We start from the raw sequence: 17,419 nt of genomic DNA on the forward strand, positions 1-17,419 counted from the left end.
TATAAAAAGGAAGTAATTTGATTTTGAAAGTTTTCAAATTCTCTGATTAGCTTCTCTTCATGTGATTGAAAAATCTATTGTTTTAAGTATTTTTCTATCAGAAAAAGCTGTCTCTTTGGGTCAAATACATAGAAAATATTTTTGTACAATGAAACAAAATTTTGTGTAAAAAAATTTTATGTAAATTTTATGGGATAAACCTCTTCTCAAGAAGTGCTTCTCATTTATTTTTCTTTAGTTGACATGATTTTGAATTTTAGGGTTGAAAAGCTCAAAGAAATAAAGAGTAAGTCACTCATAATTAAAAACTAAAGAAGCACAAAAATACAGAAGCACATTTCTATCAGACTTTTATCTTGGTCACCTTTCTGCAGGGGTTTGTTATGGAATCAGACTCTTTTTTTTCCCCAGCCTAGCTGACTTTGTACAAGAGAATATTCTTTCTGTTTTGGTGGCTGCATGATCTGTCTGTCTTCCTGTTGTCTTTACCTTAAGCTAGAAGATAGAATACAGTTCATATTGTAAAGCTGATCTTATGCCAGAACATCAGCTCAGTTTAACAGTTGCTCAGAGGCTTTGCCATAAATGTTTATTTTATTATAGAAAAGTTATATTTTACACATTACCAAAGTGCAGTGAGCATCTATGAATTGTTTTGATACATGTTGATTGAGGCATACCTTGCATAAATCTCTTGATGTGGAGGTAGGAGATGTGGATTCTAGTCCTCCCTGCCATTTGGTACTTTTCCTGTCTCCTCCTTGTTGTGAGAACACCGTGGGCTTTTTCTCCACCTGTCCCTAGTATCTGGCATGGTGGATCTCCGATTGAAAGAGTAAATTGGGATCCTGCTGGTGGAGCAGTGAACAGAGCTGTCCTGGTTTCCTCTCATCTTCAGATTGGATTCTCCCTCGGAACCCCTTTCTGTTTGCCTGTACCTGAAATTCAAAGAATCATGCTCATCCTGGCCTGAGCTTGATTCTTTCTCTTCCACCCCAGTTCGTGGTGTTTCCAGGATGTGACTGAGGATGATAGAACAAACATAGATGGACCAATTTGCTTATTTATCATGATGAGTAAATTAGAACACTACCCTTCTGCTGGATTAAAATGGGAGGCGGAGGTCAGGAGTTCAGGTTTGAAACGTAAAGCTGGTTGATGCTAAGGAGACATCCAAGTTGGAGATGTCAGGCAGGCAACAAGAGAGGAGCCTGGACAGGAGCAGGTAGTCCGGGCTCGAGATGTGAATTTGGGAGCCATCAGAACGTGGATGGTACGTGAAGCTCTGGCCCTGGGTGAGGCACCTAGGGAGTTAACTGCAGAGAGAAAAAATGTCTGGCAACCCTGAGGCGTTACAATGTTTCAAGGCTGAGAGGAGAAAGAACTGGAACGGAGTCGGAGGATGACCAGCCTGGGAAGGCAGGTGGGAGGAAAACGGTGTTCTGACACCAGGGGAAGAAGGGCTTTCATGAAGGAGGGGCTGAGCGAAAGCTGCGGACAGGCCACGTGAGATGCGTGGTAGGGAAACTGCTCAGTATTGCAACAAGCACCCTTTTGGAGACAGCGTTGAGGCTGTGGTCAGATGCTTAACTTGGCTGGGAAACGATGAAAAACTCCATTCTTTCTGTAGGGCAACTTTGGGAGATGCCTTAGTCTGGGTACCAGGCTGGGCTTTCTGGTTTTAAGTACTTTAAAAAAAAAAGCTAGTTATCTGAAACTTATTCTGGTTATGGACAAATACTTCCTGTAATTTGATTTCTTGTAAATAAACTATAAGTGAAAGTATTTGGAAAAATTTTCCTCTAAAATAGATGTACATAGCTTTCTATGAAGCACAGCATCTGACTTACCATGGCTTAATTGTAGTCTCGGATGCTGACTTATGGCAGTCATAGCCTCTGATGTAAGATCCAGAGCTTTTGCATATAAATGAAGTGTGAGTAATTTTTACCCGTTTAAAGCACTGTATTTGTCATTTCATGCACTTAGTCATTATATACTTTTTAATTACATAAAATGTTCACCTGAGAAATGTGCTTGTAAAGGTACACATCCACCTAGAACTCTTTACAGTATCGCATTTTAGGATTTAGATATTCTCCAGTAATGAACACAAGAGAGCTTGCGTCAGTTCCAGGTGTATCCCCGATAAACTTTCCATTTGGTTTAGAGGCATCTGATAACTCAAGAGAAATCCAGAGGTGTTATTTATTTTTTTCAGTTTAAGTTTATCACCATTATACAGTTCAAAACTTTTCCAGATGTTTCATTTTTGCTTTGCTTTATCTGAAATAAAGCTTATTCTGAAGGTACTTAAATCGGTACCACAGTGACTATTATAATACAATTTGAGAGATTATATGCTTGTTATGTTATCTTTACTATTGCCTGTTTTGGTTTTTATTTTAGCTGTGTTGTGTTAAGAATTGTTCAGAAAAGAAGATTTTCAAAGTTTGCAGAATTGTTTGTCGGTCTGCCAAGTTGACCTGTTTAAGTAATTAATTTAGTTAAATTGGACGTTATCCAGCATGTATTTTACATGCCCTCCCACCCCTCATTTGATGTAATAACTAGAAATTGGAGGTACTGAATTACGGTGTGTGAAAGGTTGATTGGTGAAACACTCTGGTTAAGTCTTGACTTTAGTTTTCCAAGTAGTAATTTCCAATCTCAATTTTAGTTTTCTTTACCCTCTTGCCAAGAATGATGGAAAGCTGACACAGGTACCTAGGAGTTACTTGTTTTCCTGTATGAGTAGTTAACAGCCCCTGTTTATTGAATCATAGTCTAGAATGGAGTCGTTACACCTCACAGTTTGCAACTTACGGTCTCTTGTCTCTTTCTGGAGTTTTACTGCTTTGGCTGCTTTCATTGGGGTATTAATCACATTATGACTTTGGACAGTTTTGTGAAAATTATAATGTGTTGCTAAATATAGCAAGAGCAATGGGCTTATCAACCAAGCTCTGTCACTTACTCTAAAATATTACCCTAGAATATTCTAGAATTTGACAAGACTAGAAAAAAATCACTTTAAAATTTTTTGGCTTTTTTTCAACTTTTTTTTTGGCGGGGGCAGTAATTAGATTTTACTTATTTATTTTTAGAGGAGGTGCTGGGGATTGAACCCAGGACCTTGTGTATGCTAAGCATGCACTCTACCACTTGAACTAAACCCTGCCCCCATTTTTTGGCTTTTTGATGTTAGCACTTAATTCCACAGGGAATATCTGTGTATGTGTTTAATGTAAAAATTTAAAACTTTCCAGCAGCTTTCCCTCATTCTCTTTCTCTCCACATAAGTAATTATTGCTCGTATGCTAATTTAACATGTACATTTTTAGTCCTTTTCTTGATTTTTACTTGAATATTTGCATGCATACATTGCTAGATAGATTATGTACAAACATGTATATGTATGTATGTATATGAAAATAACCACAAAAACAGGTCTTTAAAATTTTATTTTTGGAAACGTATAGTATTCAGGAATTTATCCATGTCATCTAGATTTTCAGATGCGTTAGTATAAAGTCATCCACAGTGTTCTTTTATCTGCTTAACGTCAGAAGTGCCAGCAGTGCTGTCCCCTCTGCACTCCTGATGGTGTCCTGATTCGTGTCCTCTGTCTCCTCCTTTGATCAGTCTCTCCAGAGCCTCCTCAGTTTTATTATACATTAGAAAATCTGTTTAGGGCTTTGTTAATTCTCTCTATTGTTTCTGTTTGATTAATTCCTATTCTACTTTTTATTAATTCCTTCCTTTTTTCTTCAGGTTTAATTTGCTGCTTTATTTTAGACTTATTCAGATGATTGTCTGTTTCATGTGTTTTCTGTCAGTTAGACATATATCAGACTGTCTTACTGCATCCTTTTATCTCTGTATTTTCCATGTTTGTTTTTCCTTACTTTGTGAATAGTTTCTTGTCACCTCTCCACCAATTCAGTAATTTTCTCCTAAGCTGCACCTGATTGTATACAAACATTGAGTTTTTTTGTTTCATTTAAAAATAGTTTTTGGTTCTTCAGAAAATCTGTTATGTCACTTTTTTGTTTGCAGTTTACAGTTTCCTGCTTGGCTTCGTGTTTTTGAGAGTCCGCGTTTGATGATTTCAGATCTCAGTTTTATGTGGACCTTTTCCTTTTTACTGTTTCCCTTATCTTGTTTCCTTGGCTAGTCTTTGTGTAATAGACATTGTAATTTAGAGTGTAGGTTTCTCCAGTGTGGATTTTTATCACTGCAATTAAAAAAAAAAAGAATTTCCTAGCATTGTTTACTACAGATATACCATAATGTATATAATTATTCCTTTATTGATGGCTTTTAGATAGTTTTTAGTTTTTTACTATTATAAACAACAATGCAGAAAATAGCATTAAACATAATATTAGTGTATCTGAGGAAGCCTCAATAAATAGATACATCTCTCTCTCTGAGGTTTGGAATAAATTAAAAAAAAAACTAGAAAAAAAAGGCAAAATATTTTTATGACTGGTATTAGGTAAGTTGAGGTTGTGGCTTCAGATCTGTTGATGAGGTTTGCTCATTTGGATTGCTGGCATTAGACTCACTTACCCCAGATGGAGCTGCTCTGTGCTGGCTCTGGCCGTAACTCGCAGGGCACTCTGCACACGCATGCAGGAACATGTGTGACCTTGGAGGCCAGGCACATTTCCAAAAGAAGAAAGAAGGAGGTTATAGCTCAACCAAGAACACGTGCGTTTATTCATTTTTGAAGGAGCCATTTAGATAAATCACTTGTTAGGGTAGAAGAAATTTGGGGACCAAAGTTACAGGAGAGGGGGACCCCCACCTCTGTAATGCTGTATATATTTAGCATTTTAGGGAAGAAGAGAACACCTGTCTAGCCATGTACCCTGGACACTTGCCAGCTGGGAAAGTGAGTGAGGAGCCTTGTCAGAAAGCACCTCTGGAAGCAGGTGCCTGGAGCTGGCCCTCCTGCTGAACTGATGCTCGATGCTCGCCTGTTGAGCCAGCTCTCTGCGCTCTCTGCTAAGCTGCTGAAATGGCAAAGAAAATGTGCCTCCAGGCCACGCATACTCGTCTGTCCCCAGTTAGCCAGTGTTTCTGTTGTTATTTCCTGGTTGACTTCTTGCAGATGGGTCAGAGGATGGCTGCGACATCTGTACTGTGTGGAATGTACTGTGCTTCTGCTTTGTGGACGCTCCCGCTGTGTCAATTGGTGTATAGATGTTTTATCACTGCTAGATCTTCATCGTGGATTTTTGCTTTATTAAGCCTTATGAAGTGCCTTTTGGGTTTTTTTTTAAGCCCTTTTAATGCTTTTATCCCATTGTTGCCCTTTTTTGTTAAGATTTTGAGGTGTTTTCTTTGTATTTGACTCTGAGGGGTCATACCCGTTCTTCGTATTTTTAATATTTTCTGTTTTGTTTTAGATGTTTTGTATTGTTCTGCTTGTAGTTGGGTTTTGCTGTGTCATCCAGCTGGAGTTTTTTCTTGCTGGATGAATATAGCTCCTTTAAATATATTGATACACTTGGTGTTGAGTCCATCATTATGATTTTCTGTGCCTTCTGATTTTGATGATTTTATGTTTACAAAATCATTTTAAATATGCTGTGTGTTTTTCTGGTTCGTTCTGTTTGTGGACTTACTCTAATCATGGGAAAGGGTTGCGTTTTTGTTCTGGGGTTATCTTTATTATTAGAACTTCATGTGCTGTACTCGGTCCTCTGTTCCTTTAGAAAGTTCTATTGACTTCTTCGAATGAGGAGCGATGGAATTGGCATCTTTCCAGTTTTAAATTCTTTTCTCCCACCTTACTCTTCTCCCATCATTTTTCTTACTGTTTTCTTTATAATTTTAAATAGACTGATACCTGTATTACTTGATTTATCAATTTTAAATTGTGTCTCTCTTGTTTATAAGAGATCAGGGAACTGGTGTACTTTCTTTTGTTTAATTTATCATTTTCATGTTAGTCAAGTCACATACTTTTTAAAAACAGGTTTATTGAGGTGTAATTGACGTACAAGAGATTGCAGCTATTGGAGTGTATACAGCGTGGTGACTCTGACTTGTGAAAAGATCAACATAATCAAGATGGCAAACATATCCATCACCCCTAGAAGCTTCCCCAGAAGGGTCTTTGGTAATCCCTTTGTCCGGCCCCTCCTGGTCCCCCAACTTGTCCCCAGACAACTACAGCACTGCTGTGTATCACTAGATACTAGTTTCCATTTTTAACAATTTTTTATGAATGGAACACAGTATGTATTAATTTTGTATGTCTTTTAATCAGCGTATTTTTTTTGCGACTCATCCATGTGTATCATGGATCAGAAGTTGGTTCGTTTTTAGTGCTGAGCAGTGTTCCACTGCAGGGAGGTACCACATGCTGACATTTGGGTTGTGTGCCATTCGGGGCAGTTACACATAAACCTGCTGCAAACATTTGTATGTTAAACCTTTAACTGTCTTTACCTTCACTAGTCTTCCCCAAGGAATTAAGGCTCTCACTGCTGCTTTTTATCAGCATCCTGTGGGTCAGTGAGGTGGTCAGGTTCTCTGTGGGTTAGTCAGGGTATCCAGAGCCTTGCCTGAGGGTCTTGTGAAAATGCACATCCTGACCCAGCAGGTATGGGTGGGGCCCGGGGTTCTACATTTTAAACCAGCTTCCGGGGGATGCTAGTGCTGCTGGACCACAGTCGCACTTGGAAGAGCAAGGCTGTAGAGCCTGAGAGTTGATGCGAGCAAGGCAGTAATAGTGTAGTTTCTTCCTACAGGTGAAAGTAAACTACTCTAGTGTTAACGTTTTTTATCAGAAACGGAAATAACGTCATTTGCCCGGTCAGGCAGCATTTGAAGTGCCAAGAGCTTCGTTATGTGTGAAGCAGCAGTCGATAGTGGAGGTCCTGACTCAGGTACGTTTGTTACAATGTCCCAGACCAGCCTGCTGCGTGGGAGCGTGGGGACTTACCTCGCCAGCATCCCCTCTTCGCGGTTCCGCAGGGAGGCTTTATTTGATTTGGAGTTCTGGTGGGAAGGGGGTGCTCTGGTGTTGGCTCTTCCTGCTTTAATGACCTGCACAGTCACGTACCAGAGACGGTCTGGGTTGGGGGTGTCCGGGGAAACTCGAGTCGGAACTCTAGTGTAGTCAGCTGGCTGGTACCTTGCCTCTGGTTCCTAGGGCCCCCAGCTGGACCCAGTGAGCTGCGGTGTTGCTCCAGGTTTCCAAGAATTAGCAGAGCACAGAGCCATCGTGCTCGTCAGCGTTTCCCTTTCCTCAGACGCACGGTCGCAGGTCCTCAGGGAGGGATGTCCTCCTCAGGGGCCCTGGGTCTGGGCTGTGAGGGCTGGTGATCAGCAGTAATGGGGACAGTGGAGACCCTGGGGCCACACCACCTGAGTTCGAATTGTGCCTGTACCAGGCCAGTAACAGCAGCTCCTCTGCCCAGTGTCCCTGTCTAGAAAGTGGAAGTCACGATAGTTTCGATGTCCTAAGACTGGTAGGAGGTTCAAATAATATTTGTGACATCCTTAGTCCTGTGACCACACATAGTAAGCAGTTCCAAGTATTTTGCTAGATCCACAGGTAGCAGCAAAAAAGAAAGAAGGCAGGTGGGTAAGCGGTAGGCTTGGAAAAATCAAGCAGCTTTTCTCACTTCGCACAGTGGTCACTGTTGTGACTCCTGAAGCGATGGCTCCCATTTGCAGCCCTGCAGCCCTCTGTGCGATGGGGTGAGTGTGCGTGTTGGCGTCCAGGCCTGCTGCTTTCTCAGTGGCCTTGGCTGGACTCCAGGAGAGCCAGGGCGCAGCCAGCCTGGAGGCTTCGGGCAGGAGTGGTTTTGTTTTGTTTTTCGTGGTTCCTTTGAAAGTTGACGATGGCAGTGGGAGAGAATACATTAACCTGACGGTAAAGTTTTAGCTGAAGTTAGGGATCATTAGCAATTTATTATAATTTTCAGTTAACCTTGATTTTATTTCTGTTCTCCTTGAATGATTTCAATAAAGGCAGACTTCTGGTATTACTCGATGGACATTTCTTTTGAAATATTCGATTTCTCTGTTTTCTATAAGAACACTATTCTTCAAGCAAAACCAAATTTACAGCTAGTGTTTTTCCTTAATAATTGCACTGTTTGTATTTTTCCGGAAACATCTGAAAACCTACATTATGTGTTGCATTTACCTCCGAACTGACAGGAGACCCTCAGTTGCCTTTTCCCCACATTCCTGGCCGTCTGGCCCCAGTTGTGCTCACGGGGGTGTCCTGCGGACTCCGGGGTAGACAAGAGCCTTCCCCTGCCACTCATTTATTTTTCTCTTAAAATAGCAAACCTTTGCTTGTTGGCTTTACTTTTATTTTTAGGATCATTCAAAGGATTATTATCTTCTTTGTCATACCTGGCTCATTTCCTGGTACTAACCTCAAAATAGTACGTGGTCCTGCTGGTTGTGTAACGTCCTGAGTCATGATTTCTTCCTGTCGCTGTTGGGAACAGCCATTGCTCCTGACGGTTCCTGTTTCATTCAGTTGCACTGTTTTATACAACTGCCGTTTTGATATTTCCTGGGCCTTTGAAACTGATGATCTGCCTTTCTAATGGTGTGTCTTACTGAGTCTCCTCTGAGATTGTGAAGTGCTCCCAAGTAGAAGAAATACTGCACGTAAAAACAAGCACATTAGGTAATTACGGCACTAGCATGGACTTTGAGATGACTCATGTTTTCCTGAAAAAAATTAATAAGAGAAACATCTTTCAGGGAAAAATTAGGCTTCTGCAGAACTTCAGGATTTATAATACAGTAAAAGGTTAAAATTTAATTACTCATTGACTATAAGGTGTTCTACGTAATCCTTTAGTAGGAAAAATTTTATAGACTGCCTTACATAATGCTAATTTGTGCTCATGTTTGAAAGTACTAAGCACTGCCCCCATTTAATGAGTTGAGAGTGTTAATACCCTGTTTTCCTTGCTTTTTTATATATAAGGAACCCCACGTTTGTCATTTGTATTATCTATAGGTTGTAATGTTAAAAACTTTTATCTGTTTGAGAAAAATGTCTTTTAAGTTTTTAATTGTCACATTTAAAAGTGATTTTCATTATTTCCAAAAAGTATAAGCATATGGGGGGAAAGTATTGTATTCTCTTAACTTCAGAATTAGGAAAACCTTCAGAACGAGATGCGTCATTTCAGCACCCTGTGCCCCCAGCCCCCTCGTCTCCCGGGTCAGTACGTTTGTTTATTTCTCCTCTCCTACCACTGCGTTACATAAACCCCATCCTCATACTTTAAGTCACGTGGAACCTATAATCTGGCTGTTGGACATACCCCTTTCCCCTTCATTTTGTTACCGAGTCCAAACTCGTTCTGCTCGCCACACGACAGGCCGGTAAATCGGGAGACAAGGTGTTGGGGCAAGGAATAGCGACTTTATTTGGAAAGCTGGCAGACCGAGAGGATGGCAGACTAACATCTTGGAGAACCATCCTGCTCCAGTCAGGATACAGGCTCCTTTTATACAAAAAAACAACAGGGGAGTAGGGGTGTGGTTGATTGTTGCAAACTTCTTGCTGCAGGAATTCTTTGTTCTTGCAGCTATCTATGTAGGTCAGGCCATGGTGTCCCTGTAAACCTCCAAAAAAACAAAGGTTCTCTATTTTGCAACTTGCCATCTCCACCTAAGTGCAGAAATGCTGATCTCCTTAAAGGTCAGAGGCCCGGGAATAGGCTCTCCTGGGTATTTCAGGCTAAAGGCAACATTGTTTTACAAAAGGTGCAGAGCGAGCAGGACTGAGCCTAGAAAACGGGGCACAGTGGTCAAAACTAAAGGAACAGATCCAGTATGCAGTCAGATCTGTTCTCCTCTATTACAATTTTATGTTATCAAAGTAATGTTTGTTTATAGACCTCTCACGTGAAGGGAAAAGGTATATTCATTAATCAATTTCATTTGTGTGTTTATTTCTCTTTTTTACTGACATTTTATACCACTGGAAAAATGATGCTTTATAACTTTCTGTTGGCTAAGTGTGATTTTTAAGTATAATGTTTATTTGAGGATATTAACTAATAAAAACGTAGAGCAAAGAAAGCCTTGTCAGCCCTCTGAGCAGCCACTGCTGCTTTGTGTGGCAGCACTAAGAACATCACCGACTACCAGGAATTGCCGCTTTCCCGGATTCTTTCTGTTCGGCTTCAGGGCTTATGAAGTTACGTATATTACTTTGGTAATTTGTAGTCGGTTTATTCCTTTTCCCCTTCTATTCAGCCCGCATTTTCAGTGCACAATTTGATGAGAAGAAAAATTCCTCTTTCCATATATATCAAATCAATTTATCTCTATTTTTAGGGAAAAAGAAATCTAAGGAATGTGATGTAACCCCTGTTTACCGTGGGATGGAATTTTCAGAAGCTGGAAGTCAGGAGTACACATTTTTCAGGCCTGGGTTCGATTCTGAAGGCCCTTTAAACTCACTTCTGTGTTTTCTGTTTCTGAAGAGTCGGCTTCCAGCAGATACGTAGCGAGTGCTGAAGGCGCTCCGGGGTGAGCAGCGCACCGCCAGGAGGGAACAGTCCCCTCCTTCCCGTTGCTCCCTGCGACTTAGGATCTCTGCAGTTGTTCTTTTCTGCAGCCCTAGGGGGCTGCATACGCTCATGGGGTTTCTTTAAAGTATGAAGTTAAGTCGATAGTAAAACGGAAAGCAGAGAGAACACCAGGATTAATGCAGTGGAGACAGAAGAGACGGGGGAACCTTGACGGCTGTCGCAGAGCGGTGAGAAGGTGTTACTGAGCAGCGTTGATGTGATGCTGGTCTTGCTTCAGGGCGGGCAGTAGGCGGTGTGAATGCTCTGCGGGAGCAGTATGTGCAGAGCGCCGTGGAAACGTGAAGCAAGGGACTTCCGGCTTGCTGGGCATTCCCGGCAGAGGGCAGCTTGCACACAGGTGTGGGTGGGAACGGCTTCTGGAGGTGCCTTAAGTAGTCTGGGGCTAGGGTAGGTGTGAGAGGTTGGAGGAGAGGTTGGGCAGGTGGGCAGACTTGGTTCATCCGCCGCCTCCTGTGCCGTGCGGTAAGTTTGCTCTATTTTTATCCTGTTGTGGAATAAATCATTGTACTATCTTAAATAGGGGGATAGCATGACTCTGTTTGCGTTGTAGAAAGATTTTCCTGCAGGAAACAAGGATAGTGCATTGGAAGGGGCAGACTGAGGTGAAGGAGGTCCTCCTGCTGGTGAGAATGAGGGGACCCGGACGGCTGGCTGTAGGAAAGGGAAGGGAAGTTCCCATTTGTGAGCTGTTGTTAGGCAGGACTTTGAAAATAGTTGGGCGTAAGGTCATTAGAAAGGGGGACACCTGGGATGGCTTCTCGGTGTCTGTCTCGAGTAACTTGGTGGTGGAGATGCTACCAAATGTGAAATGGAGTCTAGAAAAAGGACTGACAAGAAGTTGATGGGAACGTGCTGAAGTATTTAAGCAGAGATGTCCAACAGGCAGGACATAGAGATACAGTTTAGAGAGAGGTTTGGGTTTGAGGTGGCTGTTCGGGTATCATTGGTGTTATGGACAGTAAAAGCTAAGGATGGGGAGGACACCTTCCAGGCAGAGCTTCTGCTGAGAGCGGAAGGAGGCTGGGAAATAACCAAAGGTAGAAAGAAAGGCAGGAAAAAATGAGGGGGGGATCAGGCAGGCAGATGACTAAGGAACGTCTGGTTTTGAGTTTCGTGATTGGCTGACCCCTTCCCAGTCCTCCTTTGGGCAGGTTCTCAGAGCCGTGCCAGTGCCCTTCCCACCTGAGGTGTGCGGGATCTGATAGAGCCTGATTGTCTTCTGGCTGCTGTGCATCGTACTTGTTACCAGGTGATCGATCTAGTGGGTCGATCCCCCAGCAGCCACTCGAACTGCTTCTGTCTTGTTTGAGTAGATGTGTCACTTCTTTGAATGAGGCTCCATCATTCTGAGCACCAGGTAACCCAGCAAAATGTCGTGAACTTTGCATTACACCTAAGTCACTTCAGCTCGAAATTTGTGTGAATCAGAACATCTCATGAAAGACTTTCAGACTGTGAAGTCAGAACTGTGATTCTGTTAGCTCAACAGAAAATATTTACGAATGTGTTTCAGCAACGTGGTAAGATTGAAAGACACTGCACAGATATGTGAAGAACTACACATTTATTATATGTTTTCGTAGAATAAGAACAAAATGCTTATTTTGTTAAAAGTAAAAGGGGTACAAAATCCTGTAGACAATATTCCACTTAAAAATACAGTCACAGAAAAATATTTAAAATAAATTACATGCTAAGGTAACACTCTTCCTGAAGAAGCATCAAATCCTTCTTTCTGTTTCAGCTAACCTTCCAGTGCCAACCATCGCGGCCATCGACGGACTCGCCTTAGGTGGCGGTCTTGAACTGGCTTTAGCGTGTGATATAAGAGTAGCAGGTGAGAATTAATTTTATTAAAAATATAACTTTTAAAAAATGAGGTTTGTGTTGACCCTTCAGATAATTCCAATATTTTACTAATTTTTTTTCCTGTTGTGGAATAAACATGTAGAAAAAGTCACCTTGTTGGGCTTAATGAGGTTTTAAAATTCCCAGTTAAGAAAACAGTCTTTTATACTCAGTCTCTTGTTCAGTCTTAGCAGTAGGAGAGGAAAACAGGAATTGGGTCAGACAGACCTGAATTTGGATCTTGGGTCCTGCCCTTTTTAGATCAGTTTCCCCTCTGAAATGTTGTGAAGATGAAATGACTTCATTTATGATAAACGTGTAGCCCAAGCCGTAATTATTGTTAGTGACAGTGATAATAACTTAACCTGTTTGAGGTTCACTTTCTTCCTGCGTGGTTTTCTGAGGATTGGATGAGGTGACTATGAAAATGATAAGGAAAAACAATGGGTGCTAACCACGCGCTGAGTATTTCCTGGTGCTCGACGCTCCTCTTAGCTCTTGACGTGTGTTAACTCACCCAGTCTGCCTCACGGCCCTGTGAAACGGGCACACACCGTGGAGCCTGAAGAAGCTCGGGCCCAGAGAGGTGAAGCAGCAAGTCTAACACCAGCGACGGCGCGGGATTTGAACCCAGGCGGTCTGGCGTCCCAGCCGGAGTACCGCGTGCTGCCACTGTTGTCCTTGACACTGCCTTCTGTGTGGTCACAGTGCTGTCTGCATCCTTGTCCCTCGTCGAGGTGACAGGGGCACGGGACCAAGGACTGGGCGAAGCAGGCAGCCAGTGTGTGTCACTGTTCTTGCCCTGGTTCCCAACATCCCTTCTGATGGAGCTGCCTGTTAAATGTAGAGTCAGGATAATTATGTTTTTTTTAATTTTATGTGATGTTTCTGGGGATTTGTCGTTGCTAGTCCATATGTTCGTTCCCCCTTTTCACTCTATTTTTGATCTCTGTCTTCTTGACTGAGATCCTTGGGTTTTAAATTGACAAGTCAAGTTACATGCGATCCATTTCTGAAAGAATGCAAGTTCTGGGAATTAGGGTATGGGAAGTCGTCCAAGGACATTTGGATATGCAAATAAAGAAATAATTAAGATGTTTTAAAGTAGCTGTGAAAACAAACATGGAAAGAGGAACCCTGTCCAGCTGTCAGAACCGTAAAACCATTTGTCAGGAGTAACTAGAGATTGGGTCTTGAAAAGTTGCCATATCTGATATGATATATTAAGCTGTTTGATCTGGAGGACTGTTCAGGCAGCCAAGGAATTTTTACTTGTCAGACGCAGCCTCTCTCCTCATCCTGAATAATTAATGAACTCTGAGCCTTCAGACATGACTTGGCAGTATCAGGTCAAATTATGTAGTTACAACCCTGGTCTTTCTGCATCAAAAAATTAATTCGCTGCCAAGCAATTTTTAACAGAAAATGTTATGTGAATCTCTTAATATATATCATTTAGAGTGTTCATGTATTTCCATAACTAAATGTCTTCCAAAGGGATTTTTAAAAAGATTCGTGACAGAAATTTAATTAGTAAACAGAATAGCCTACTAACTTTTTTTAAGTCATCATATTTGAATTTGACGATGTGGGTGTTACTTAATTTCTTTCTTTCCTTTTTAGCTTCCTCTGCAAAAATGGGCCTGGTTGAAACAAAGATGGCAATTATTCCTGGTGGAGGTATGAATTGTTCACGCCTGTCTTGATTTGCTCCTCAAAACAGAGCATAAGGCAAAAGGGTGTTAGTCGAAAAGGCAACATTTTGGGTAAAGAGACTAGTCCTGTATTGTTTGCTTATTATTATTCAAAGTGCATCCTTTTAGCCTCTGTGGGTGTGAAGATGGAGGGCGCCTTGCCTGGTGTTCTCTTCTTGTGCTGTGTCCTGTGCTTTTTCTGTATGATTTCTTAGCTTTTAAATTATCATAGCAGCCACATTATTCTTGAAAGAGCACACAGATATTTTGAAATTCTTTATGGGTATATAAATGCGTTTGCCCTCAGAGAGCCTTTTCGCACCGTCAGACCCCAGTGGAGGAAGGAGCAGGGCTTCCCAGGCTGCATGCCAGCTTCCTTGGGTTTCTCTGCAGCTGGACAAAGGTTGGGGTTAGTGGGCAGCCTGGATTTGGAGCTGAGGAGCTGGTGTTTATTCTTTTACCACAAAAAAGACAGGTGAGCTGCTGCTTTTTGGAAGACTCATTTAAGAAAGCACTTTTCCAACGTTGGTAACGAAATCTTGCATCACCCAGTAAATCTGAAATTGTTCCTTTGTCTGCTGCAGAGAATTTAGAGACATTCCGATTCGGTGGAGTTGTTCTTTCAAAAAATGGACTTCATTTGAGGATGTGTATGTTAATAAGTTATTACTGTATGAGTGAAGTGATAGTAATAATGTAAAAATGAAAGGCGGTGTTTGAACACTTCAGGCATGTTGTACCTGAATGGGTTAAAGTTATGTGTTTAACCTTATCTTTAATACAATACGCATCGTGATTAGGGTGTACAGGTAGAAATTACACCTTAATTTAGTGAAACTGAAGACTGCCCAGATCAGTTTTAAGACTTAAGTTTTTTCTACTTTGGCAATTGCTGAAAATGCTATTCCTGTAGGTAAAAGCATTTAGTATCTACCTGTCCTGCCATGCCAACCTTTTTCACAGTGACTCATGGAAACACTGAAAGGATGATAGGAAAATGGATCCGATGATAAGAATTATCAGATAACTAACGTGAAATAAAACAGCTGTTCCCCAAATTAAAAAAGGAAGAAGGAAAGACGAATTTTTAGTTTATTTTCTGTTTTAAAAAGAAAGAAGGAAAGAAGGAGGGGAATTAGAGTGCTCAGGTTTCAGAGGACCAGAACTGGGGTCCCGAGATCTGTCTGTGTCTCGTCCCCAGGGTGAGCGATTCAGGACATCCCTGCCCGGCTCACCGTAAGCTGTGTTTAGCAGTAACGCAGCCCCTTGGCACGGAGTCCAGGAACTCTATTTTAAGGTGTGTCTATGAAGTAATGGCAGATTTTTAAATCCTGTGTGTGTGTGTTGTCCTGAACACAGTAGTCATTTTGGAAAGTTTTGTTTATAACCTTTGTCGAAATCTTCTTAGAATTTACATCAGAATTTGAGCTGATTCTTTGGAATATCTTCTGCCAGTGACTCATCTTTTTCCTCTGAGGGTGAATTTGCTTTTCATAAATAGCAAAAGACCTTTCTGTGCCAAATCTGATTAATAAGGTCATAACTGTTTTCAGGAAGAAGAAAAGTGTAACAAAAATAAGACTGCTTTTCTTAAGAGACTTACGTAATGTCAGACTTTTACCAGTGTTGTGAGCAGGGGACAGCACTGCTGGGTGAGTGGGCTGATTCCCCAGTGACCCCTCTGAAGTCTAGTCCACTTACGAACGCACCTCATGCACTGCAGTGTCGTTTCTTTGTACTGGTAAACGTGCTCGGTGACCACTTGCTTTATTTCCAGTTAGGATGTTTGGGGAGTTATTTGCAAGAAACTTACGTTGTTAGTTGCTGTGGTGGAAACACACAGACCTGGATCGAGATGACAGTGTTCCCTTGGAGTGCCCGTCCGAAATCTGGTAGGAGAGAGTAAACGTGTGCAGTGCCGCAGCTGCCCTGTTATTACAGAGCTGTTGGCATCAAACAGGAGCAAGGCAGTTTAAGCTGGGGCGCTGTGAGTGTGAGGAAATAGTGGTGGACTGAGTCAGCTGTAAGCGTCAGAGGACAAGACCTGCACACGGGTCCCAGCACCTCTCTCGCCTCTGCTCACACACTGTGTTTCAGGCACATTTACTCACTTAACTTAGCACGTATTTGTTGCGCCGTGCACTGGCGTAGACACCGGGTGTACAGCCGTGAGCAAACAAGGGAAGGGCACGGTGCCCTGCGGCTGACGTTCCAGCACAGGGGCGGGAGACATGGCGAACAGCGAGCTGTGGATTGTGGCCAAAGTGCAGCAAACCACGCCCCTCATCCAGACCAGGCCTCATTCCTGCTTATCCCTGGAGACGGGGTTCCAGGTCCCTGCCAGACTATGAAATTATTCAGATAAACCAATCGCATCCTCCCTGAGGAACCAGGGGCACACCACGCTCTCGCACTACAATGCCTGCCTCTCATACCCTGTTCTTCACCCTGTTACCAAGCACAGTATCCACGTGGTCCTGCGTGCCATGTGGTACCCTCCCCTGGGCTGTGAGCATGTGTGACTGAGAAACTGTTAGCAGTCACATACGTGTCCAATGTCCAGTGTCATGTGTTTGGCCATCCCCAGAAACCTAGGAAAGGAACCCCTCCCTCACCAGTAAGGAGAAGAGGCGGCAACTGAAACAATTCACCCTTAACTGCTCGATGTAGTAACCGCTTTACCCACTTGAAGAATGGAAATACACAGCGTTTCAGAGTAGAAATGACAGAAGAGGGGGTGACCTCACGCCTGAGCAGTAGGAGCTAGGAGCTACTCGGTCCAGGTAACAGAGAAGCAAACAAAAAGCTGAAGAAATGAACTGGACACCAGGGGCCTACGGAGCAATGCTCAAATGCTTGACGTTTGTGTCGCAAAAGCCTCAGAAGGAAAGGAGAAAGCGTGGTTCGAAAAATACTGTTCGAAATAACGGCTGAGGATTTTACAAATTCGGTGAAAGACATAAATGAAGGAGTCCAGTGAAACCAGTCAAGAGGAGCCCAAAGAAACCCATGAGCAGACGCTTCATAATCGAAATGCTTGGAACTAAAGACCAAAATAATAGTAATAATCATCTTGAAAGTCGAAGAGAAATAACACATTAATAGGAAACAATGGTTTGAATGAGTGGATTCCACATCAGAAAGTGTGGAGTCCAGAGATCAGTGGAATGGCATTTCCGAAGTGCGGAAAGCAAAGGGCCGTCAACCTAGAATTCTCGTATTCTGAACCTGTTTGTGTCTTTATATTTAAAATATGTTTCTGGTGGGCAGCATGTTGTC

The 17,419-nt window shown here is 42.2% G+C and overlaps 1 protein-coding gene across 7 annotated transcripts in view; it reads left to right on the forward strand.

Moving 5' to 3' along the window:
• AUH (AU RNA binding methylglutaconyl-CoA hydratase) overlaps positions 1-17,419 on the forward strand; it is a 144,616-nt gene that overhangs the window by 54,377 nt on the left and 72,820 nt on the right. For 6 of the 7 annotated variants that reach the window (XM_032470911.1, XM_032470909.1, XM_032470914.1 and 3 more), the window contains 2 exons: positions 12,343-12,435; positions 14,070-14,126. The exons of the other annotated variant lie outside the window; for it this stretch is intronic. In XM_032470911.1, the coding sequence (XP_032326802.1) occupies positions 12,343-12,435; positions 14,070-14,126 (150 nt within the window). The remainder of the gene's footprint in view (positions 1-12,342; positions 12,436-14,069; positions 14,127-17,419) is intronic. 7 annotated transcript variants of the gene reach the window in all.

Source organism: Camelus ferus, chromosome 31 (assembly GCF_009834535.1).
Source record: "Camelus ferus isolate YT-003-E chromosome 31, BCGSAC_Cfer_1.0, whole genome shotgun sequence".
NCBI lineage: Eukaryota > Metazoa > Chordata > Mammalia > Artiodactyla > Camelidae > Camelus > Camelus ferus.